This window comes from Triturus cristatus, chromosome 6, assembly GCF_964204655.1.
Source record: "Triturus cristatus chromosome 6, aTriCri1.1, whole genome shotgun sequence".
Taxonomy (NCBI): Eukaryota; Metazoa; Chordata; class Amphibia; order Caudata; family Salamandridae; genus Triturus; species Triturus cristatus.
Genome location: NC_140589.1, coordinates 520,935,485 through 520,962,471, shown reverse-complemented (window position 1 = coordinate 520,962,471; position 26,987 = coordinate 520,935,485). Strand labels below are relative to the sequence as shown.

Here is a 26,987-nt window from a genome sequence, read left to right as displayed (position 1 = left end):
CTACCTTTATCTGGAGACCTACTCAAATTAAATACCTGGATCTTCAGTTCACTCCCTCTCACACTACTTCTATTTCTATCAACTTAGATATGTGCATTCACAAAGTTACTTCCTTAACTTCTAGATTGCATCCTTTGCACTTATCTTGGCGGGGCAGGCTGGATACAATTAAAATGATGTTAGTTCCTATTATTTTATTTACTATTTATAATATTCCATTAAATATCCCGCTTAAATCTTGTAGAAAACTTTATCTTATCCTCTTTTAACAAAAAATCTCGTATGTCCCTATCTAAATTGTTGCATCCCAAATTTAAGGGAGGTGTAAATGTTCCGGATTTTGTTAATTACCACAAAGCACTTCTTTTAGAGCAATCTGTTCATTGTATTTCTTCTTCTTCTTTATTCACTCCATTATGGTTTGACTTAGAACAAGAGTTTCTCTTTCCGTTTTCTTTTTCTGAATTCATCAAGTTCATGCACATGCCGGAAGATATGTACTTTGATTGCTCGCCATACAGGTAAATTGCTAAGTTCAGTCATTCCGCCTCACCCTACAAACTTGAAAACTTTTTGGGATTCTCCTATCTGGCATAATTGTTTGATACAACTAAATAATAGATCTATTTAATGGCCCTCTTGGAGAACTAAAGGGTTATTTTGGGCCAAACAATTGTATAAAAATGATTCTTTTATTTCTTTCTCAGAGGCTTCTACATTATTTGGTTTATCATCTGCTTCTCGTCATAGATTTCTGCTCCTTCAAAGTGTCATATTTCAGGCATACGACTCCTTTCAGTCGGCTGCTCTTCTTAACTCATTGCCTTCCATCAATTTGACCAATCTTCGGCTTACAAATCCAAAGGCCTCTTCTATAAATTCCCTCCTCCAACATACCATTAGTGATCGTCATAAATCCCCAATCGAACTTGCTTGGGAAGCTGATCTTCAAGTTACCATACCTGTCTCTAAATTGAAACAGATTTGGAACAAGATTAGAAAATCCTCCTGTGCAGCCAATACTACGCAAACCATTTCTTTTGTCTGTTATAGGCTTTTTACAATGCCTGTTCTTCATAGAATTCATTCCGATACTCCAGATACATGCTTTGCACGATACTCCGGATACATGCTTTGCACAACATGCTGACCTTAAACATTTACATTTTACCTGTTCCAATGTCGCCACTTTCTTGCATCAAGTTTGGGATCAGATTAATTCCATATTGTGTTTAAATATACCCTACTCTATTTTAAATGGTTTCCTAGGAAGTGTATCAGATGTGTGGGCTAATGTTTCATTTAATGTGCACATAATAGACTCCTATTGGCAGTTGCTTTTCAACAAATCACTAAGCATTGGAAAGCTTTTATGCAGTTTTCATAAAAAGCATGGTGGTATGCAGTCTGTTATAATCATAGATTAGATACTGCATATATGCATCCTTGTCAAGAATTGTGGTCACCAATTACTCAGTTTTTAGATAACTCTGCCAAATGATTTCCTATACTTTCTCCTGCAATTCAAGAAGTTTTAAACCCCCTTGATTACCTTTCTACCGCTGATGTATTTCCTTATTCTATTGTTGTTGGTTGATTACATATTTAAACGTTTTTCTTGATACTTGAAATCGGACATTATGCAGTGTGGTTTCATGTGTATTTCAGTCCTTCTCCCTTCTCCCCCCCCTATATATATATATATATATATATATATATATATATATATATATATATATATATATTATTGATCGAGCTTTTCATTTTCCAATTCCCTAGTGTTGTATTCATATGTATTTCAATTAATGTATTCCCTTTATGATTTTAATAAATCTCTCTTTAAACTTAAAAAAAAAAAATGTTTCTTCTTTCCCACAGGAGATATACTCGGGCCATCTATTAATGGTTTGGAGAAATTAATTCAGATGCCTTATGGCTGTGGTGAACAGAACATGATCAATTTTGCTCCTATTATTTATATATTGGACTACTTAACTAAAACAAATCAGCTGACAAATGAGATTGAGCAAAAATCGATTCTATTTATGAAAGAAGGTAGGTATTTTCTGGAACTGTATTTCATTGATTTACATATCCTGTTTTTAGATGTGTCAGGTGTACCATGTCTAAACGTTCTTTCTGTAAAATCACTGATTTTTGGCATACTGTGTGATGTTAGGATATCCTTTCACTGCGGTAATTTGAATGTCTGAAACCTTCCATGTGTTGGTGATTCTTAAAGCAAATGAATAATTGTATTAAAATATTTCTTGTCTAATAATGGAGATAGATGTATGCAGGTTTTACAATGCGCGAAACATAACTCCATGGTTATCACCTTAGTAATCTACTAGTAAGAAATGTAGGTAGCATTCTTATTCTTAATGTGAGATTGCGCTGCACCCTCTGCTCTGAAATCTGCCACCTCTGCAGGGAGCCATTTGCTTTTGAACATATAGAGACCTTGCTGCTGTAGAAAAGTAAAGTTCCTGGACACTGTGCAAGGCTGAAGTATTACAATATTTCACAGCATTTTCTTCAAAACTGATTGCACATGACCCCCTTTCTCATCCCCATTCACCAAACATTTAGTTGGGTAAAATAGGACAATTTAAAAATGGGTCTTAAAATTCAGTTCTAGGGCTGTTTTATGTAATGTTGTATTAGCTTATGTAAATACTGCTTCTATAATGCACATGACTTTAGCGTAATAGTGGTATAAAGTTATTGGCAGCTGCTATCAGGTCAGAGTGGCGGGGTGGGTGGACGACGGACGGCGACAAAAAATGAATAAATAAAATGATTTACCTTCTGCTTGCCATATCACAATCTCTGTGCTCTTCTGCTGCACTACACAGGCTCTCAGACTCCTCTGCAGCCAATCCTGACGCTGCTCTCATGCATGAGATCAGCAACAGGACTGGGCTGATCACCGTCGTTTTGCGCTCCCAGAGAGAGTGGGAGCCTGTGTCTGCTGTGTCCAACCTGGGTGCAGCTCGGGTTAAAGACATCGCAGTGCGCTTGTCGGTTTGGTCATCCTGAGATGGCCGGCCAAACTGGCATGCGCACTGACAGCAGTGCCCACACTCCCCCTCCAGCCTGTCATCGTCTGGCCCCGCTCCAAGATTCGTTTGTGTTATAAATAAACGGACAATAAACCTGTGTTATTATCATTTTATTTTTCAAGTTTCGTGGCTTCTGACCGGGGGGGGGGGGGGGGGGGTGAATCTCCTCCACCATAGTGAAGCAGCCTCTGCTGTATAAAGTGGAACAGTTCTTAAGAGCCCAGGCCCTGTCCACAAGTCCCGGATTCTGAGTATAGGTGTTATTCATCACGCATTATTAATAATGATGCCCCAGCCTATGTTACTAATCGTGTGCGATAAATCGATCCTGTTCTTGGCTATTTGGGGAATTACATGTGGATTTTGGTGCTTAATGCACGAAAATCAACATGGTATGCTAAATACTTTTCACTTTGCACCTTGAGAAATTTTGGCAGGTTTGACCTGCGGAATTTTAATGAAGTGTGAGGTATTAAACGCACCTTGGGCCCGATTCACAGAACTAACTTAAGACAAAATCCTAAATTTACTACCATTTTCGTATTCACAGAAGGCACTTACTCATTTTGGTATTCACAGAAGACACTTACTCATTTCGGTATTCACAGAAGTTAGTAGTCCTAACTTTAGAACTCCTAAATGCCTTCTGTGAATACCGAAAGTCTTAAAATTAGGATTTTTCTCAGTTTAGGAGTCCTAACTTTAGGACTCCTAACTTTACTACTACTAAACTGAGAAAAATCCTAATTTTAAGGCTTTCGGTATTCACAGAAGGCATTTAGGAGTCCTAAAGTTAGGAGTCCTAACTTTACTACTACTAAATTGAGAAAAATCCTAATTTTAAGACTTTCGGTATTCACAGAAGGCATTTAGGAGTCCTAAAGTTAGGAGTCCTAACTCTACTACTCCTAAACTGAGAAAAATCCTAACTTTAAGACTTTCAGTATTCACAGAAGGCATTTAGGAGTCCTAAAGTTAGGACTCCTAACTTCTGTGAATACCAAAATGAGTAAGTGCCTTCTGTGAATACCAAAATGGTAGTAAGTTTAGGATTTTGTCTTAAGTTAGTTCTGTGAATCGGGCCCCTAGTAATTACTGGGTGTGTTAAATATTACCCAACTTGGAATTCTGATCCTTACGCAAACAATGGATTGTGCAGGGATCAGAAAATTTCAAGCAACTCTGAATCAGGGCCCAAGTGTGCAAATATACCCTGCAAAATGTTAAATCTTTAATTTCTATTTGAATTTCTTTTGGCTTGTGGGATCATGGATAGTGGTGAATTGATGATAATTGCTAAATTCCGTACCTCAGAGCAGTTTTTGCTGGCATTCCCAGTTTTCAGTCCAATTAATGGGTTGTACTTTTCCTTTACCCACATTTCAGGATTTCTGTTTTTGAGGCTTTGTTTGAGGAGACCCCTCTATCATCCATGGTCTGTGACTTTGGGGAAGTCATATAATTTTGAGATGTCAGAGGTCATTTTCTTTATCCCATTTAAGGAATGTCTGGATATTGTCAGCATAATTGTAGCATGTGAGGTTGAAAGAATTGATGAGTCTTGAGAGAGGTTTATTCAAACATTGGAGAAAAGCAGTGTAATGACTGATCTTTGAAAAACTCCACTCCAAGTGCTGTATGGTTTGGAGGGGGGGTGGAACATGGAGTGAGGAGGTAATAGAGATGTTTCTCGAAGAGCCGCTGGAATTGATATGTCCTGTGATACTCATATCATTAGTTTATTCATTTGGATTTAATTATGTGTGGTGTTGGTTTCAAAAGAGTGAGTGCTGCCACTCCCTCTTATACACTGTAGTTTCCAGGTTATTTCAGATGTTGGATGTATCATCCCCTTTGACCCCATTCAGTGCTTCACTGCCATTCGGCTAAGTTTGAAATATAGAAATAGCACATACGTATGAGACAGGAAAACAGGTCAACACGCCACAAGTTGCAAGCCCAGTGGAGAGTACAGTGGATGGTCCACTCTTAGCTCTCATCCCAGACAGAAAGAGGGAGGAAGGCACTCACCTGTATTCCAGCAAAGGTATCTGCAAGGCTAGACACTCAATTCAGGGTGCAAGCCCAGTAGGAGTCCCAGAAGCCAGCAAAAATAGCAACATAAATTATGGTAGAAAGGAATAGCAATCTGAAAAGCTCAAATATTTCTTGCAAGATAATTAGGAACTCCTACCTATCAGTAGGCAGCACATGGTGACTATCTCACAAAGGAGAGAGATAACACAGGGTAGATGTGGTTCTTTATAGGCCCACATGGAGAAGCATTAGTTATATATTTTTTTCCATTTAGGTGGGCAAAGGGGTATTTATCTCTAGGATGTGGCCTGACTCATGATGGAAGAACTGGGATAACCTAGGAGGAAAGGTCTTCTAAATTCTGACAAGCTGTAACACTGAATATGCGAAATTCAGGCACAGGCCTCGTTTTTCCCAAATTTCACGTAACGTTTCTCTAATTACAGTAGAGTCAAGGAACCCAGGCACATTTTCTAATCACCAAATTATGTCAACTCATTCTCTGTTTACAAAAGAATGTACATTTTGCAATGCTCAAAAAGATCTACCTCTTAATAGCAAAAATCATAACGTTGTTTGTAACATGTGTTGGTGTATATACACTTGCTCTGCATACTCCTGCCATCCAGTGTCAGGCTCAGGCATTCACAAGATGTTTTTCTTCTAAGAAAGTCTTTGCAGACCGGAGGTACACAGTGACTCACTCCTTAGTTGGCAATGCACATGGACACTGACACTATGCTAGACTGTTTTTTTTCACCATCGGGTTTGGAGGTGTACTACAGAGGCTTCGAGTTTCAACGTGTTTTTGCAAGCCCGCTCGGGCCCAGACAGTGCAGTACGATTCTGGTTCTTGGGAAAAGCCGAAGTCATCCACATATCCCTTGACAACAACCTCCAGAGACCTTAAACTTGACTTCTGACTGTTAGGGTCTTTGGCCCTCTTCAGTACCACGCGCCGCTCGTCTTCAAAGAATTTCCTGCAAAGAATGCAGTCATGGTGATGGAATGGATGCCTTTTTAATACTGTCCCTAGTGCCATGCCAAATATCCGTAGTCTGATCACTACCAGATTTTTGACATTTGCCTCTCCCATAACCACAACAGCACTGCATGTCAGGCCTGCCTCACCTTCTGCTGGTAGAAGATCCTTTGGTATCAATGGAAAAGAAGGTGGGCTAACAGAAGATGCAGTGGTGTGGAAATGTAGCTCGTAACTGGTTGCCAAACTTCAGTCTTATTATAAAACCTCTACTTTCCCTGCTAGCTAAAGACGTCACCATCCCCCTCCCCTGGACACCCGAATGCCAGTCCTCCTTCAAAGAATTGCGAGATGCCCTTTGCTCAGCACCAGTTCTAGGAACCCCAGACTACACCAAACCTTTCTCCCTCTTCACCCACGAAAGGGAGGGATGTGCGTTGTCTGTTCTAACCCAGCCCATAGGTCCCAAACAACGCCCTTGTGCCTACTTCTCTGCCACTCTTGACCCTGTAGCCAGAGCTTTGCCCGCCTGCCTTCGAGCAGTAGCTGCCGCTGCTGTCTCTATCCGACAAAGCAAGGGGATCGTGCTCTCGAACCCCCTCACTGTGCTAGTGCCCCATTCCGTTGACACTCTCCTGAACCAGATCAAGACTCAACACCTGACTAGTGCACGACTGACGGGTTATGAACTGACTCTGCTTGCGCCCCATATCACGTTGAAACGATGCACCACTCTGAATCCAGCCACACTGCTACCTCTCCCTGACACAGACCTCAATGTGTCCCCTATACATGACTGTGTGACCCTCACTGATGAACAAACCAAGAGTAGGGTCGACCTCCGAGATACTGCCTTTCCTGACCCTGACGGAGAACTGTGGGTAGATGGCTCATGCATCAAGCTTCCCGATGGCACCACTTCAGCTGCCTATGCAGTCACCACGGCCCAAACAGTTGTTGAAACAGCCTGCATCACACAGCGATCCGCACAGGCGGCTGAGCTGATCGCCCTTACACGAGCATGCATCCTAGCAACAGGGACAACCGCAAACATTTACACAGACAGCCAGTACGCCTTCGGGGTAGTCCACCACTTTGGACTCCTATGGAAGGAGAGGGGATTTCTGACTTCCCATGGCACACCCATCCTACATGGAGATCTAGTCTCCGCTCTGACCGAAGCAGTCCTCCTCCCCACACGGCTGGCTGTGATCAAATGCCAGGCACACAAGAAGGTGACAGACATTATAGGACAGGGAAATGCACTGGCTGACATCACAGCCCGAACCACGGCCGAAAATAGGTCCACGACACGCATGTACGTGACCAGGTCACAAACCGAGAAATGGAGGGATGCTAGGGAAACGATTAGGGACATCCAGTTAGCCAGCTCACCACACGAATTGACTGAATGGGCACGGGTGGGATTGAAAGACGATGAAGACTGCTAGCGAACTAAAGACACGAACAAATGGTTGCTACCTGACTCATACCTGATCCCCATGCTGACCACGACACACTCCCCCGCGCACATAGGGTCTGCCCCCATGATCGAGCTCATCTCCAAAGTCTGGCACAACGACAAGATCCCAGACTCGGCTAGACGCCTAGTCCAACAATGCCTGGTATGCCTTCAAAACAGCCCTGGGAAAGGAACTGCTGTACCCCGGGGAGGATTTGGGGTTCCTAATCATCCCTTTGAGGTCCTACAAATGGACTACATCCAATTAGAAAGGTGCCAAGGCCTGAAATACGTACTTGTCATCGTGTGTGCCTTCAGCAAGTGGGTGGAAGCCTACCCAACCCGCGACAACACTGCTATGACTACCGCCAAGGTACTACTAAAGGAATTCTTCCCCCGTTACGGCCTCTGTCGAATTCTGTGGAGCGACAACGGCCCCCACTTCGTAGCCGAAGTTATCCAACTCATCTTGAAGGGGTTGGGTGTAAAACAAAAATTCCACGCAGTCTTCCACCCCCAATCCGCAGGCTTGGTTGAGCGACATAATGCCACATTGAAGCTCAAAATAGCCAAAATAGTTGCCACCACAGGACTAAAATGGCCAGACGCCCTCCCGCTAGCATTGCTATCAATGCGTTCCACTCCCACCAAACACCACTTAACCCCCTACGAGGTCGTCTTCGGACGACCCATGAACCTCTGGACTGCACCGAAACCGACGTCCATCCACGACGTCCCGGACGTCCTCATGTCTGATTATTTGTACAACTTAACTAAAACGTTGTCTGTTATCCATCAGCAGGTGCTGCAAGCCATTCCTGATGCTTCCAGGGGCCCCGGACACGATATCCAACCCGGAGATTACGTCCTAGTGCGCAATTTCCAGTATGCAAGGAGTCTGGAGCCCCGGTGGACGGGCCCCCTGCAAGTCCTGATCACCACCCGAACAGCTCTTCGAGTGGAGGGGAAGCGCAACTGGCTGCATGCACATCACTGCAAAAAGCTATCACCGACCCTGACGACAACCGACAACATCACCGGCCAAGAAGAACTCCCGGACAAAAGCCGACCACCCCTGAACTGCTACCCGAATACAGAGACACTTGAGTTAACGAAATATCCCGATCCCACTGTGCCATCCAAAGAAGGGTATAATCTGCGACGAAAGGAGGGAACTTCGGCTAAGCAGACCACGAACTGAGTTGAAATCTCAGATCGGTAGCCTAATCACCTCAAGGCCTCCAGGAGAGAAACTAAACAAAGTCTGTGGTTCTGCCCGCTACCGAGTCCCTTGAAGGTGATGGAAGCAACCGGACGTCCGAAGATCCACTATCAAAACCCAAAGACTGACAAGATGCACAGCTCAAAGACTATCGCACTTTTTATTACCCTTCTCTTTTGCCTTCTCCTCATGATCACCTTCTGGATCGTGGAAGAGAGTGCACCCGCTCATGAGACATTGTTGACCACTGTCCAACCTACCACCATGAAAGAACACCATCTGATCTCACTTTCACCCCAACTCCGAGAAAGGCGTAAGGAGTTCTGGAATAACTCTTTTGTGCAGTTGCTCCACCAACACAATCTTGCTGCCAATGCCACTAACTGCTGGATCTGTGGATTGCTGCCACACGCCACTGGACATTCTATCCCTTTCATCCCTTCGCCCTTCTCTGTCCATGGCTCCTGCCTCGCTTGGCTAATCCTCCTGCAAGAAAGCTACAAGGACAATGCCACTTCCGGCAAAACTGTGTCACACTTCTACCATGGGTTCTGGCTGAACAAAACTGGAAAAACTTCTGCTCCCTTCTGTCCTCTGAGATCAAACACTTCCTTTCATATGGACATCCCTGCCAAAGAGCGAGTCGAAATGCAGGTGTTCAACAACCCAGCCAGACCCACCGTCTCTTACCTCCGGAAACGAACGGCCGCCACCCTAACAGTGGCCCTATCCGTCATCAACATCACAGGTCTTGTGTGCCTCGAAGGTCTGGGAACGCAGCTGGTGGGCCACAGTTCCTGTCTCATCACCCGAACATTGGACTCAGTTGACCCACCCTCCTTTGTTACCTCCCCAAATATGTACTTCGTCTGTGGTACTAAGGCCTACACCTGGCTTCGGAAAGGCTGGGGAGGCACCTGTTACATCGCTTTTATCCTTCCTCCAACATATATGGCTCCAGCAAACCATCACCGGCAGAAACGTGCCAAGGACATTGTGCAAGCCGACTCCACCGGAGCACAGTTCATGGACGCAGTAAAAGGACTTCTTCCACTTTGGGGTCCAATGGCAAACAGCCGTGCCATCCGGCACTTAACCCAGGCAGTCGAAACAACAATGAACATTACGGCTGGCATCCTCACCAACAACACCGCCGAGCTTCAGGCCGTCCGCCTGGTGGCTCTTCAGAACCGCCTCGTTCTAGATGTGGTTCTGGCTGATCGTGGAGGAGCATGCCGCATCATTGGGTCCAGCTGTTGTACCTACGTACCGGACAACTCACCCTCAGTCTACAAGGCGATCGAACACCTCCACAGACTTTCCTCAGAGGTGCATCAGGAACAAGAAGGGTGGTCGCTTGGGAATTGGTTCTGGGACTCGATAAAGAACTGGGGGTGGAGGTTGTTTACGTTTATCCTAATACTGATTGTGATCCTATGTGGATGTTGCCTGGGGATTCAGTGTTTGCCACCCTTATGTTCACTTTTCATAAACTGCATCTGCCCTAAGACTCTGAACTTCGAAGCAGAAAGAATGAAAGCTCTGTACGAGGTAGAGGTACGTGGCATTATGGGGATAGATCCGAACTAAACAAGCTGGCGAGATATGTTAAAAGGGAGGACTGTGGAAATGTAGCTCGTAACTGAACATTATCTGCGCCATCTTGTCTCTCCCCAGCGCCACACACAGAAAAACGCACGGCAGCCATTTTAGGCACCCTGGTCTCTCTCCCCGCTCATTGCCGACCGCCAGCGCGTCCCTCTGGCGCTGCGAACACCCCCCGTGTACCGGCCACCCCCGCTCTCTCATACATGGGCCATAAACCCTCTCCTTCTGCGCGACCCTGCCATGGAACCACATCCCACGCCTGACCGACACCTTCTTTTCATCCCATACATGGTCATACATCCCTTTGATAACCCCCTTCCTCTGCGCCCGATTGTCCGAACCGATCCCAGGCCATCACCTAGCCCTGCGGATGCAGTTTATTGCCCCTACTGTAAGGGAAACACCCCACATCAAAGGGATTACAGTAGATCAAGGCCCCCCCCACCCCCTGAGACCCTGCTAGTCGCACACACCCCCGGGAATTGGCGGAATGTCCAGCTGTGTGATAGCCATCTCCTACTGTGGGTGGGGTGGGGACTTCCACTGTAGATATGTGTGGGAACGAGCTTGAAGTGGGGATTCCAACGATGTCTTTCCGTAAACCAAAGGCTCAACAAGAATGTGTAACATGTAATAAAGCAATAAACCTGTGTATAAGAGGCCAGGCCTCAGAGATGTGGTTAGAGCACCTCGTGACGATACCTTGCTGTCTGATCTGATGTGTTCTGCTCCGACGGAATAAAACTTTGTTTCCTGCCTTCCAGTCTCCGGCGCCTGCCTCTTTTGTTGGTTAAATTATCGAATGGTATAAGAGGCGATTACCGCCGGGCAATACTTGAAGGTTATCAACTGAAGGTGCCGCTACCATTTAACAGTGGCATGTCTCCAGTGACACCCCTGACATCTTTGAAGAACAAGCCCCGATGTACCTTGGGGAAGTTGAGGACGCTGGCCCTTCAAGCTTCCTGTCCCATCTGACATCTTCCAGCCATGAGGTGACTTTTTCCTGCAGGTCAGACCGGGAGGAAGAAGACCAAGAGGTCCTCCTTACATCGACAACCTCCGGACATTGCCAAAGACCTCCACAATGGTTGTAAAACATGGCTTGCATGGATTCACATACGAAGCCTACAGGAAGGTATCCAGCAGAGACAGGGCACTGTTCCTCAGGGATTCAAGCATCTAGCCCTCCGAGCACTTCACTGCCTGCAGGGCCTCTGCCGACTTTGGGCTCCGGTCAGAATGGACCAAAGGCTTCGGAGCCAATGTCACTCCTGACTTTGGGCATCTACCTTGCTAGCGTTCAAGCTATAAAATCATCCACGAGTCTGGAGCATCTTCAACAGCGAAGCTGTCTTCAATGCCGGCATCAAGGCCAACCTCTACCACCAGGCCTTTGTCTTCTCAAAAACCACCATCGGTGCCGAAGCCACCATTGGCACTGGGGATTTCATTGACTGTGGGCTCTAACGACTTGGAACAACCGATCCTGCAGAGTTTTCAGGAGGAGCTAAATTCAAGGCAAAAGTGACTTTTCATTCATCCCCAAATGGGGAAAATCTTGACAACGCTTCCTCCAACAACACCTTTATAGACTTTACCTTAAAAGAGGAAGCCAACTTTTGATGAGCAACTGGCTTTGGAGCCCCCTCCATAAGAAACACAAAGACAGAGGCACCAGCCCTCTCGCTTATATTGCCTCTCCTTCTCCAGCTCCTAAATCCCTAGCGCCACCTTCTATGTCACCACCTCCAATGCCTCAACATCCACCAGAGGGGTCCTCTCACTCCTCCTATGAGGAATTGAGCCCATTCAGTCCTGCAGATCCTTACGGGGCGCCACTCCACCTAATGCCCACAGATGACTCATGGGACAACTACGATGTTTATCCCCGGGGGATCTAGACTCAATCAATATCATGTTAGGGCATCTCCTCCAGATGACAGCACAGCATACCACGAGGTGAGTCAAAGGGTGGCCACTTTCAACAAAGTAGATATGCATGTCCTCCATGATGAAGATAATTTCCTGTCGAAACCTTAAGTCCGAGAGAACCTTCTATGCTCAAATCAGCCCTCTTCAAGGAGCTCGTTATGTCGTGGATGGTAACAGTAAAAGGGTCCACCACCCACTGGAGGATAGCCAACTCTGCGTGCCTCATTTTCTACTCTGATAGGGCTGTGTGGCACCAGATGCAAGAGTTAGTCAGGCATCTCACAGAATTATTGAAAAAGATGGGGGAGGAAATAGTCACAGAGAAGAAAACTATGTTCCAGGCATGTGGCTGTAGATAGCTAAGCAAACACAAGGAGATGATGGACGGAGAGCTGAAACTTTTCAGACACTCACCCCCAGTCACAGATCTGGGTTGAATCCATAATCGTTCTTTAGCTCACTTCACCACCCGAGTTCAGACCCAGCTATATGCAAATCAGTCTTGACCCTGTGCCTCATGGGAACAGTCTAGCCCGAACTGCCAAGCCATGTCTTCCCTGGACCGGAAACAAGCATCCTGGGACCGGTTTCGGGCTAACAGCCCTCATCAGCCAGGCTAGCTTGAATCCAGTGGCAAAGTGAGCAAGGGACCCACGTCTGGGCATACCCTGCCAACTAAGGGTGAACAAAGCAAACACAAAGAGAACTGGGGTGGCAAAATGACCTAAAGAATGATGAATTCAACCCAGATCTGTGACTGGTGGTGAGTGTTTGAAAAGTTTCAGCACTCCGTCCATCATCTCCTTGTGTTTGGGCTGTAGATAGCTAAACATGTTGTGCATACTCTTGCCGTCTAGTGTTGGGCCCGGATGTGTGCAAGTTTCTTTCGAAGTCTTCCAAGTCACAAGGTATTGTGACTTCTCCTCTTGTTGGTAATGTGCATAGGAATCGACTTCATTGGTAGATTGTTTTCTTTCTGCCGTCGGGTTTGGACATGTGCTCCTGTGCTCTGAATCAACACCATTGCAGTGATCTTCTCGGCCTTCACAGGTTCCTCTTCCTCCGTCGATATTGTTTCTGTTTACGCTCCTACTACTACCATCTTGGGTCGACATATGCGTTCATCATCCTGAGTGACTCCTTGGTCATTCTCAGCCCCATGAGGGATCTTGCCCCTTGGGACCTACCCAGTCTTGTCTCCTCTAACTTTTCAAGAATGCCTCAACTGTGATGGAATGAACGCCCTTCAGATTCTGTCCTCAAAGCCATGTGAAATACCCCTGGATGATCTCCATCAGGTCTGTAACTCCTGCCTTTCATTTGAGCACACGGCTGCCTGCAACTCCTGCCACTATTTTCTCTTTGAAGAAACTCCTCCCCGACCATAGGGCCCATTGCCACGAGATGTGGCATAGGAGTGGAAAAGACACCCAGACCTCTTTGGCACCCAGGACCTTAAGGGAGTACAACATGCGCAGCCATTCGCCATTGAAGAGGAGGTATTTTCGCCTGACCCCAGCTCCGGCTCCGAGTTGGAGATAGAGGACATTCTTCCAGCACAAGTGGTTCTGAGGGAGACTCCCCTTCCCCATCCCTTCGACACCGCTCACATGTTGAGCAACCTTCAGCAAAGGGACATCCAGTTGCTCTGGACCTACAGAGTTCTGCTTCTCTGCTACCACTACCTTTGGGCCATGGTCGGTACCGAACCTCCCCGTTGGATACAATGGTTGGCCTTGGCTTGACGCAGAAGACCACCGAAGTCTGGGTAGCCTTTTTCAGCATTGGTGCCAACCCGGCCATCGGAGCAAAAACTCTTGACATCAAAGCTGAAATCAGCACCAGCCCCAAAGACTCCTGTATCGGCTCTGAAGCCCTCTGCGCCGACTACAGTCAAACCGATCCAGCAGAAATCCACACTCGGCTGCAGGATCTCTTGTTACATGCACACACAGGCTGGATCCTCACCTGCCCACCAGTGAAGGCTCTACTCAATATCTGCCTTTGCTCAAGGGCATGCTATGCACAGCCCCCGACATCTTCCAGGGTCCAGTCAAAGCTAGGGTTATCACTCCCCAGGTAAATAAAATGTACCTCGTCTACATTTGGGTACACACCGCTCGTAAGCTGGCAACCTCAGGGCACCAGTGACACCCCTCCACCGGATAAGGAGAGTAAATTAAATGATGCCACATGCAAAAGAGTTGCAGAGCAGTCAGCTAATCAATAGCGTATCGCCAATCCCATTGGTTTGCTCTCGCATTATGACCACGCCCACTGATATGAAATGGCAGGGCTCCTCCAATACTTCCCATATGAGCACTAAAAAAAGGGCATGCCATAGTATTTGAGGGCAGCCTTATCTCTAACACAACCATTCAGTGTGCCCTTGATGTCGCTGATAATGCCACCAGAGGCATCAATTCGAGTGTGCGCCTCCATAGGAACACTTGGCTCCATATCTCCGCTTTAAGCCAGACGACCAGCAATGTTTGCTTAACATGCTGTTCAAAAGACAACACCTGTTCGTGCCGCAGGTTTACTAAATGCTATAAAAGATAAATAAAGTTAAAGAGATGTTGAAGATCATGGGCGCCCTGCTTACACCCTCTTCTCGTGGGTCCTTACACCACACACCATATTGTGGAGGCTCGAAGACCACCTACCCTAAAGCATCCACGACTCTTCAGAACCCATTGGCACAGTAGCCCCCCCCAGAAGCAACTTTGGAGCTAAAGGTAGAGGTAAAGGTGGATCCATAAGGGGGCCACCACAACCACTAAGCCCTGACTTGCCTCCTCTTCCCACCGATCACACAGCTCCTGTCAGGACGCGTCTATAATAGTTCTTCCCTACCCGGCAGAATATCATGTCCGACCAGTGGGAGTTCGATATTATCCAACATGGTTATTGTCTGGAGCTTGCTTCCACACCTCCCAACATACCACCCCATAAACACTCGAAGAAGAGGTTTCAGCGCTCCTCTTCGGAGGGGCCATAGGGCTCGTCCCGTACCATCTGCAGGGCACATAAGTCTACTCGCTTTACTACCTGATTCCCAAAAAGAAAGGCGCCCTGTGCCCCATTCTAGACCTCAGACCTCCCAACGAAGACATCCTATCAGAGCACTTTCACATGACCACTCTCCAGGGTGTTATTCAGCTGTTACAGCAAGGAGACTTCATGGCGCTCTTGACTTGACAGATGCCTACTTCCACATACCAATCCACCTGGCGCATCACCGCTGCTTCAGGCTTGTGGCCAGCCGAAAACATTGCCAGTTCAAGGTGCTTCCCTTGGTGGTCATCACCACACTTCGAGTGTTCACGATTGCCTCGTAGTGGTGGCCACTCGCATGCACGGACAGGGCATCCACGTCTTACCCTACCTGGATGACTGGCTGAGTAAGAGCACCACTCCAAAAGAATGTTGCAAACACACGCAGATCACAAAAAACCTTGTGCACAAGCTAGGATTCATGATCAATGTGACCAAATCCCACGTCCCACCCTTCCAGGTCCAACCCTCTCTACAGGCAGCCCTCAACTCTGAAATAGGCAAAGCCTAACCAAACCCCCCGTGAATACAGTCCTTCCAGGCACTTTCTTCTTCTCTTCCAAACTGATCGACAGGTCACGGTCAGGACAAACCGGTTACATATGTGTCCATTGCAGGAGTGCTTAGTGCACTGATGGCCTCACGCTGAAGGTCATTGGGACAATCTTATGTTGATCGGCGGCCGCACTCATGGCTCTCTGCACTGATGGAACACCAACAACCTGTTGCAAGGGCAACCTTTTCTTGACCCAGTTCCATAAATGACCATCACAAGTGCCTCCCTCACAGGGTGGGCGGCGCACTCACAGGACCTGACTGTCCAAGACCAATAGGAACCCAGACATTCGGTTCTCCACATCAACAACGTTGAACTCTTAGCCGTCCACCTAGCACTGAAGGTTTTTTTGCCCCAAATGACCAGCAAGGTTGTCCTCATTTGGACGTACAACATGACGGCCATTTAGTACCTTCAGTAAAAAGGGTGATACTCAATCTTCCCAGCTCACCCAGAGTATTTGGTGGCGGCCTATCTGCCACAAGAGCCACCTGTTGACAGAGTACGGGAGTGGACAATTACTTTGTCAACCTCCTCAGCAGGATGGCGCAACAAGTCCACGAGTGGGAACTCCACCCGGAAGTCCTCCTCCTTTACTTCCAATGATGGGGGTACCCACAAATAGACCTCTTCACCACTGCAAAAAATGCCAAATGCCCAAGCGTTGCCTCCAGGCTCCGACACCCACAACTCAATGGGCATCGCACTATGGATGAACTGGTCGGGGATATTTGCCTATGCTTTTCCATCTCTCCTACTCCTTCCGTTTGTGGTTCCCTTCTTGGGCCCACCAGTCCTGGTTCATGGCTCTGCTGGAACTATTGGTGGTTCCGCATGAAAGGTTCGCAGGCAGAACCATGGAGAAATCAGGCACTCAGACCCCAGACACTTAATCGAGGGATCTGGTTCCTCAGGTCCTAGAATTTGTGTACCTCCATCTACCACCTGAATGTATGAACATCCTGAAAGAAGTAAAGTATGCAGGTCTACCACACAAGCCTGTTACCCTACAAATAGAAACGCTTTGGGAAGGTCCAAGGCGCGCCAAAGGAAAGTCCGTCTGTGCCTGTCTGCCTCCAGCCGCAGTCAGGTGCCCGGTCCCCTGACAGTTTTACTGCTCGTCAACCCTTAAAATACTCCGCTAACCAACTCAGAGACCTAGCTCCTAAGACCCCTGACGCGTACTTCCACAATCTAATTGTAGATGCCGACTCACTTAACTGCCCTCATTGTAAATACAACCCGGAACACATAAAGCTGACGTCCAATAGTAAGCGCAAATTACAGTCTTTGCTAATTAACTGCCGATCACTGATTAAACACAAAAACAAAATCTTTCACATTCTCATGGAAAAACAGCCTGAAGCCATGTTCCTGACAAAAACCTGGCTTAATGATTCTTCAACTCCCGATATTTTAGTTGTCTTACCACAAGGCTACAGAATACTAAGTCAGGACCGTCCTATTAAAAGAGGAGGAGGGTTAGCAATAATCTACAAACTGTCCCTAAAATGCACCATAAAAAGGCATTAACATTGAAAACTGTGAGGCCATCTTTTTCACCCTTGCCACAGTAGAAGACTACGCTTTAGCAGGCTTCCTGGTCTATCGCCCACCAGGACCTGCGGCGAAGTTCATATCCAGTGTCGCTGAGAATATTGTCCAGCCAGCACTTCACCATAATAACCTGATAATCATAGGTGACCTTAATTTGCACTTTGACAATAACGTCAACTTATGCCATGTAAGGAACTTATAACTATGAATTTAACTCATAAAGCGAACATCCCCACCCACCAACTAGGGCATCCTAGACCCGATATATACCAACTTTCCTGAGATTGAAGTGGACACCCCACTAATAGTTCCCTGATCAGAACACCACTTGGTGGCCTTTTCTACATCTCACCACAGCCCCCCCTTTTCTTTAAACCTAGTCAGATGATCACCCAAAGGAAGTGGACTAAGTTTAACACTTATTGCGTAAAAAGTGGTGAATAATCAACTTATAAATCATATCAATCTAAATAATCTATTTCACCCTTCACAATCTGGTTTTAGAGCCTCCTACTCTACAAAGTCAGCCATACTTCTCGCAACGGAAACCTTGAGGAAATGTGCTGACACAGGATATACTGTAGCACTGGTCCTGTTGGACCTAAGCGTGGCATTCTACACCATATCAGAAAATATATTTCTCCAAAGACTAAGGCTTTGTGGGGTCCAGCTCTTCATTGGTTGACCTCTTTCCTCCTCTCTTACAGCTTCCAAGTCACTTAGCACCTGCATACATTAAAAAGCATCCCTCTCAGGCAGGGAGTCCCTCAGGGCTCTATACTGAGCCCCACTTTATTCAATCTTTATATTGGCCTGTTTGCAGAAATTGTAGAAAAATACAATGTAACCATTGTGTCATTAGTGGATGACACACAACTTATTGTCACTCTATCTCAGGACACGGAGACAGCGGCTAATCAGTTCTTCACTTGTCTAGGGGAGCTCGCCTCATGGATGTCCAACAATTGCCTTAAACTTGATGGCAATAAAACCAAAGTAATGGTAGTTGGGAAAACACCTTCAATCTGGTCATTGGCCTGGTGCAAACTCCTGCCCATAAGGAGGAAACTAAAAATCTGGGAGTATGGTTTGATATCAAACTCTCGTTTGAGAGTCAAATCAGGTTGGTAACAGGAAAATGCTTCGGGACTCTTAAAGTCCTAAGAAAACTCCTAGATTTACTACCTATTGCGGCAAGAAAAACCCTTGTGCATGCTCTAGTCACATCTCAGATAGACTTTGGTAACATTCTCTATCTAGGAGTCTCCAAAAAAAGCCTCAGTAAACTGGAACGTATTCAAAATGCTGCTGCATGATTGGATTGGTTCTGAACCTTCCTAGAAGAACATCCACTGCTAAAGCTCTGTCTACTCTTCACTGGCTGCCAGTAGAAAAGAGGATTACCCACAAAGCTATGTCCTGTTGTCAAAGAATTCTGTAGAATATAGAGACCCTAGTAACCTCCGCTCAATGATAACCTTTTACATTCCTGCCTGCAATGATAGATCTGCGGGAGCCCACCTGGTCAGGGTGCCCAAAATCCAAAGAGCCAGGATGGGAGCTCGATCTTTTGGCTATCTCTCAGTCAAAAAGTGAAACGCCTTACCACTGACTCTAAGAGCCAAAACTATTCAAAGCATCTTTCGCAAGGGACTAAAAACCTGGCTATTTCACCCCTAATTTGGGATTATCTGTATGTCTTTCTCAGAATCCCGTTTCCAGTTAGTCTAGGTAAAGGCTTTCCTTTCTACTCCTTTGGGGGTCTTTATCATAGCGCTGGGACACGTCGTTGGGTGTAACCAGGCACTTTACAAATGGAATTATTATATTGTCCATTATTGTCATTCCAAACAAATCGACTCTTTAACACCCAGGGTCCAGGATATAGTCTGTTATCTGCACCACCTGCAGATGTATGGTCTAGCCTTCATTTCAATTTACCTTCACGTTGCAGCAGTTGCTGCAGATCTTCAGAACAGGCAAAACATCTCCCTCTTCAGAATACCAGTCATTAAGGCTTTCATGGAATGCCTCAAGAGAGTGATCCCACCTCGGGTCCCCCGGCCCCAACATGGATTCTCAACAGTGTTCTCACAAGATTTATGGGCCCACCTTTTGAGCCCCTCCACTCCTGCCCCCTCCAATATCTGTCCTGGAAGGTGGCTTTTCGTGTTGCCATCACTTCACTCTGGCTTGTTAGTGAGCTCCAGGCATTAACACTGGAAGCACCTTTCTTTCAAGAACACAGTGATAGGGTTGTCTGCCACACCAACCTCAAATTCCATCCAAAAGTGGTCTCCTTGTTTTAATCGAATCAGTCCATTGATCTTCCATTTTCTTTCCACAACCTGACTCAGTTGTGGAATGGGGTCTCCATACCTTAGATAAAAAACAAGCCCTTATGTACTAAATAGACAGACACAATCTTTTAGAAAGATGCAGCAGCTCTTTGTTGCTTTTTCCGAACTCCATAAAGGGAAGGCTCTATCTAAATCAGTCATAGCCAGATGGATAGTCAAATGTATCCAAGCATGCTACGCAAAAGCCGAAAGAGCTTGGCCTAATCCTCTAAGAGCCCACTCTTCATGAAAGAAGGGGGCCTCAATGGTCTTCCTGGGAAAGATTCCCATAACTGACATTTGTATACCAGTTACATGATCCACATCTACAAAAAACACTACTATGAGGATGTGTCGGCCGGTCAACAAGCCAACATTGGACATGCAGTACTCTGTATGATGCTTCAATTCTCTGCAACACCCACAGACTAGCAATCACATTTGTGGGGAGAACTGCTTTACAGTCTGTGCACAGCAAGTGTATCTATAGCCACTCATGCCTCGAACAGAAAATGTTACTTACCATGTAAGCATCTGTTCAAGGTGTGTAATGCTGTAGATTCTCATGAGGCCACCCTCCTCCCTGGATGCCTATGACTGTTCCGTAAATGCTATTTTCCCTCTTGCTTGGACATCTTTTTCTATAAATCGCTTTGGTCCACCTTCGGCCTCACCTGCCGTGCGGGAAAACAATCTAACATTGGAGTTGATGACCTTGCTTATTTTCAAGAAGAGAAGAAGTCACAATATCTTGCGATGCCAAAAAAATATTAGAAGAAAAACAACTTGGACACATCTGGGTCCTACTCTAGATGGCAGTATGCACAACATACGAATCAACAGCACACCATTTGCTGACAAGGGAACACCATGAAATGACCCCAGCTGAATCTGCAAAAAGCACAAAAATGCAGAGCACCAGGGAGACAATTTGTTCCTCTAGGGATAGTTGGTAATTGACAGATGAAATTGGTCCTGAAGAAAGCTGCCGACCCTTGTGGTCGCAAGTTGGTTGAACATGTCCACCTCTTATTTTTGATCAATTAAAGAATGTGTAGGACGACCTAATGGTCCATTTCACATACCTCTAATTTTAAACCTTGCAACTGCTCCCCTTTTTATGTTTATATTTATGATTAAAAGTACTATCTCCAGGGGACAGTAAGCAACTTTAATTGACTTGCCTTGCACAGATCCCACCATGTATCTCAGGGCAGAGACTCAACCTCCTGGTCGAGAAAAGGCCTGATGATGCAACTGACCACAAGTACGCCAGTGATGAAAACATAACACTGAGGAAAGTGGTCAGAGAGGGGATCACTGTAGTTTAATGAAGATACTCTAATCCACAGAGAATGGTGTGGGTGCATTCCTTGTGATTACCCCCATGTTATGTATTGGAAGCAGAGTGCTTCTCAAGCTAAATGCTTCTACCTCCATCTTTTGATTTTTTTGATATCTTAATTTATACTCAGAGGATCCGAAACAATTTCCAAATCAACATGAGAACTGCACCACACCTCTTGTAATTCAGAAAGGAGCTCTTTACTCAACACTTCAGAGTTCGCTATGTTTCTGCATTATAGGAATCACCCCCACAAGCATTTGCCACTTGTAAATGATCTTAAATTGGATCTCTGGTCTCTTGCCATTGTTCGTCGCTGTGTTGATCTCTCACTAGGTTCGTGTCCTACAAACACTCATTCGAATAAACAGGTAGTCTAATTTTAAGCAAAAAGGCTCAATTCCCTTACAGACTCCCTTACACTCCAAGAGTTTCTGGAAGGTTAGGCCGATTCTACTATGGTAGTCTTCTAAACGAAATAACTTTCAACCTAGATCTGAGAATTGCATCAAAATTAATAAATGGAAAGATGGCGTTGGCCCCAACTTTCCACGGCAGAGGTTGCAATTCAACGATAGATTTCATTTTACAGTCAAATGGTCCGATATCTAAAGATTTTATCTTTGAAATCCACCAGGTAGTTTTAAGCGATCACTATCCGATAAGTATAACCCTCTCAACCTCGATAGGGCCCACAAAAAAAACCTCTAGTGCCCTTACTCAGAATAATTTAGAATTAGCAAGAGTAAACGGATACTCGCTAAAATGGGCTATAGTCGATCCGGAAAAAATAGCTTCTACTGTGATCACTGAAGCCTACCTACCTATAATGAAGTGCCTGGATATGACCACTCCCAACGATGACGTTATTACTAACTTTGGGCTGGTGATACAAACTATTAAAAATGCCCTAATGGTAAAAAAGAACAGCTCAAAGAAGAGCAGCCAGGGCTGGTTCAATCACTCGTGTACCATCGCCCACACTAACTTAAAACTCGCCTTACATAAAACGCCCAGGGACAGGGCAGAAATATCTACATTAAGGAGAGCATATAACATTGCCATTAAGGAACGGAAGTCGGAACTAAGACGACAACTCTGGGATCAATTACACGAGAGCTGTCTTAGTAATAATAACATCACTTTCTGGAAGATAGTAAAAACACCCTTCCTAACTGATAAGGGCAGTCTCCCTAACATAGAGGTTGCTATAGACGAAGGACAATGGGTAGAGCACTTTTCTCAAATCTTTAAGTCCAATCTAACAACAAATGACCTTGGAGGAAATGATTCTCTCGAGCACCAGTTCCCGACTTTTCCTATTGACATGACCATCACTTGTGACCAAGTAGAAAGGGCACTAAACGCAAGCAAAAAAGGCAAGGCCCCTGGCCCTGACGGTGTCCCCATAGACTTCTATAAAATGTACCCCGAGCTATGGATTCCCTTTCTGACCAGGGTCTTCAACGCACTGGCCTCTACCGGCATCCCTGAGTCCTGGAAGAGTTCCATATTAGTCCCTATCTTTAAGAAGGGAGACCGGAACCTACCCTCCTGCTATCATCCCATCTCCCTTCTGGACTCCACAGGAAAAATGATGGGCCGAATACTACTCGATCGCTTGCAGGAATGGGTCGCGAAAAACAACATTCTATCCGATCTACAATACGGGTTCCGAGAAGGATTGGGGACCAAAGACCAAGCTCTAAATTTATCATTACTAATTGATGAATACGTTAACATCAAAGCTGGAGCTCTATATATGGTCTACGTAGACCTATCAGCTGCATTTGACTGCGTTAGCCATTCCAAACTCTGGCCCATCCTATTAGACATAGGGTTGGAACAAACCGCAGTAACTTATATTAGGGAACTCTATGCCGACGCGTCAGCTAGAGTAAGGTTTGGCACAGGGGGAGAGCTCACAGCGCCGTTCGGGGTGGAGAAGGGCGTGAGGCAGGGATGTGTCCTGGCCCCATTCCTTTTTACCCTTTACACAAACGGCTTAGAAAGAGAGATGCTGAAAGGGACCCAAGATCTCCCAATGGTAGCAAACCGCCCTGTCCCAGCCCTCCTGTATGCTGACGACGCTGTGATATTAGCTCGTACTCCCAATGAGCTACAGAAGGCCCTAAATAGTTATGCTTCATTCATGGCAAGCCTTGATCTTAAAATTAACGTTGGGAAAACTTTCGTCATGAAGGCTGGAGTTAAAAGGAAGAACAAAACTAAGCCCATCTACCTGAATGACGAAAGATTATCAACCACGGATAAGTATCCCTATCTCGGCGTCATGATTGACGAAAAACTTAGTTGGAAACCGGCTGTAGAAGTGAGGAAACTGCAATTTGCAAGAACCACTTCTGCACTCACTAACTTTTCAAGGAAAATAGGGAAAAAAGCACCCTCAGAGATGATCAAAATTTATAAAGCCAAATGCCTCTCAGTGCCCCTATACGGAGCAGGTGTATGGGGTCACGTAGCGGCTACTTCTATCCAATTGGTCGAAAATGGCTTCTTGAAATATCTTCTAGCCCTACCTACGGCAGCCCCCAACTATGCTTGTCATCTGGAACTGGGTAACCCATATGTCACAGACCTGGTGAGAATTCAGCCTCTGTTATTATGGCACAGGATTTGGACATCTGAACACACAGTCCTCACACAACTAATTATTCAAGACTGTATGAGCCTAGATAACGCACATAGATCCAGGTGGTTAGACTACATCAAAAAATTCTTTACTGATCTTGGCCTAGAAAATTACTACAAAGACCCGACCAAGATGCAGCAACTAGCAAGAAAAGCTTTTTATAAACTTTACCTAAACCACCTCGAAGAGCTCAGACTTAACTTAGAGGTTATGAAACAAACAACTAGACATTGTTTATTAGTTCAGTCGGCATTTGGTATTCAGCCCTACCTGATATATAACATAGCCCCCTATGAACAGTTCCTCTTAGTCAGGTTTAGATTGAACTTCTTTTACCGCCTGGTCACTTTTCCGTTTAAGAATAACTGGGATAAAATATTGCCACCATGTCCCTGCGATGGGACATCATCCCAGTCTACACTTCATACCATCCTTTTTTGTAAATACTACACGCATCAACGGAGGAAATTATTAATCCCCCTATTAAAGCGTAGGGGCTTTCGAACATGCCGCCCAGCTTTATTATACTTACAGTTACTCGAGGGGGAAGAGGTGGTCTACATTGTTTCGAACCTCTTGCAGTACATTGTGCGACATAGACCCAACTTAGGGTAAAACTGTGAAAGGATCATATTATACCTGTTCAAATATGCTACTTTTTGTATAGCCACTCAGGCTAATTATACGGGAAATGCTGCAAACACACATGTCAATGAAGGAGATGATTTTAAATGCTTTGTATTAATGTGATGAACTTATTGTTTTTATGTGATAAAATTTATAATGTGTATACTTTTGTAACAATATCTTTTATGGCTTTTTATGAATTGCCGAATAAAGAAATATTGATTGATTGATTGATTGATTGAAGAAGAGTACTATAATTCCGTTAAAAAGGAACATGTTCTGTCTTGTTTAATATAATTCCTTCCAGTCAAAAATTATATTTTAAGGAGGTTAAACATTTTACCTGCTTGTTTTATCTAATTAGGTTACCAAAGAGAGCTTCTCTTCCAAAGAGATGATGGTTCTTTCAGTGCATTTGGAGCCTCGGACCTTTCTGGAAGCACATGGTAGGTGTTATCGATAACCTTTGGTTCTGTCTGACATTAAATGCAGATTATGTTATTGATGTAATTTCCATAACACCTACTTCATTAAACATGCATTTATATATTTATTTGCACAGTGATTTCTCAACACATACAGCTCGCACACCAGTACAATGTACACTGGATGTACTTTTAAAAATGTACTTTCTTTGAACACTGCTTATCATGCTGTATAATATTTGCACACCTTTAAAATATAGTTTGGGACTGTTTTTGCTCCAGATTAGCATCTTTGGAATGTTTCATTGTGCTGACAGAGTAATGCTCAATTAATGACGGCTTCAGCCTGTATTTTCTGCAGCCACCCTCGTAGAAGAACTGTCAAAGAAACAGCATCTCTACCAGGGTAAACTCTGTACCTGTCCAAGTGAAGATCATAGAAGATGGTATTTATAAAGGATAGAAACAGGATCCTACAGCAGTATCAAAAGTTGTTGCAGAGTTTACCTTTCGGTTTCGGTTTAACCGATCCCTTCAAATGTGTGGATATCTCACAGCTTGAGGGTACTGGCGGCTCTGGGTCAGTGACATCCGACCTGGATTTTGTGATGTGTCCATTCGTAATACTGATGGCAGCAGATAGATGCGATGAACTGAAGCAATATGGCTGTTACCTGAAAAAAGGGGTGCTTTACTGCCACGTTAAGAGAAGGAAACTCAAGCCATGAAGATCCACAGCAATACCCAGCAGATTGAGAGCTGCATGAAGTCTCCTGGAGGAAGTGAGCTGCTCATTCACTTTGTAGCTCAGCGAACCAAACCAAGAGCATTTGTATCATCAAGCAGGTTGAAGACCTGTAGAGAGTATTCCAGGACTACATATGTGGTGACTGTGCATCATCTGATGTGCATTATAACATGCCTAATGTAGGATCCCAAATGAACCAGAAACTGTTTAACATGTTTGTTTTGCAGTCACATAATTGGCATGGAACTGCCATCCCATCTGTCCATTTAATCTACCACTCGTATTCATCAATGAAGGTTGGTGTAATCTGAGAAAAAAGGGTTACTTCAAATAAATCTGCATATGCAATAAACAACATACTGATATGGGTCCCATTCCCCTCTGAAGATAAAACAAACCAAGGTTGCCCTCTTTTCTTGCTTTGTGACTTTGGAAGATGTGTACCTTGAGGAAGTCTATCTCTTATCATTTGGAATGATCTTTCTAAGAAAATGCCTCTTTTTGCAAGATCACCCATATTTGTGTCAAAGCCCACCACACCACGTACCAGTCTTTCTGCCTGTTGGTTGGGGGCCGCTATCGCCAGGAGGCACACGAGTAGAGCGGCGAGCCAGGACTCCACTTCCCTGCACCCCCCGCGGTGCGCACACCGCCGACGCAAGTCTCCAGCGCCAGGAGGCGCACAAAAGGATTCTCGGGCTCCCGCGGCGATCTGAGGCCAGGCTGGGCCACCTCCCTAAGAACCAGTTTGCTGGTTTATTATAAGACGCCAACGGTAACAGTTTTGGTATTGACATTGTCAAATCACGTTACATTTTTGCAACTATATTTTGTCCACCATGATTAAGAGGAAACCAGGACAGGGTGCGGCAGGGACCCTTGACGCTTTTTTACAGAGGGCAGAATCTGTTCTAATTAAGGAGATTCAACTTACAGAACGCAGGCTATCACTTGAACCTCTCCCCTCCCAAAATAGACTTTCTCTGACCCCATTACTAGTCGAATCTAACGTAACGACTACTCATGAAGCTGATATTTTTCATGCTAGCTCGTCACTTCGACAAGACCCAGACTATGAGATAGACGATTCTCTTTCTATTCCCTCGCCTAGCATCGACCAAAGCCCTGCTAGGCCCAAAGTTAATACCAGAAGACAGAAAGCCAAAGCAAGTATAACTCACAAGGCTGATCCCCCCCAAAATAGAAAGAGTTGTGGTCCATGTAAACAGAATAAACCTGTGCAAAAAACATATGGGAAGAAATCGAGAACCAACCCCTGTAGATGCAAGTGGACACAACGAAGGCCCTTCTAACGCCACTAACACCATCCCACTTACTACGACTGGAAAGACTGTGGATAGCAATCTAG

The 26,987-nt window shown here is 45.3% G+C and overlaps 1 protein-coding gene across 1 annotated transcript in view; it reads left to right on the top strand.

Annotated features, from left to right (window-relative positions):
* Positions 1–26,987, top strand: part of CD109 (CD109 molecule) — a 750,032-nt gene that overhangs the window by 571,311 nt on the left and 151,734 nt on the right. The window contains exons 23-24 of the mRNA XM_085610953.1: positions 1,879–2,055; positions 24,810–24,891. Of these exons, the coding sequence (XP_085467079.1) occupies positions 1,879–2,055; positions 24,810–24,891 (259 nt within the window). The remainder of the gene's footprint in view (positions 1–1,878; positions 2,056–24,809; positions 24,892–26,987) is intronic.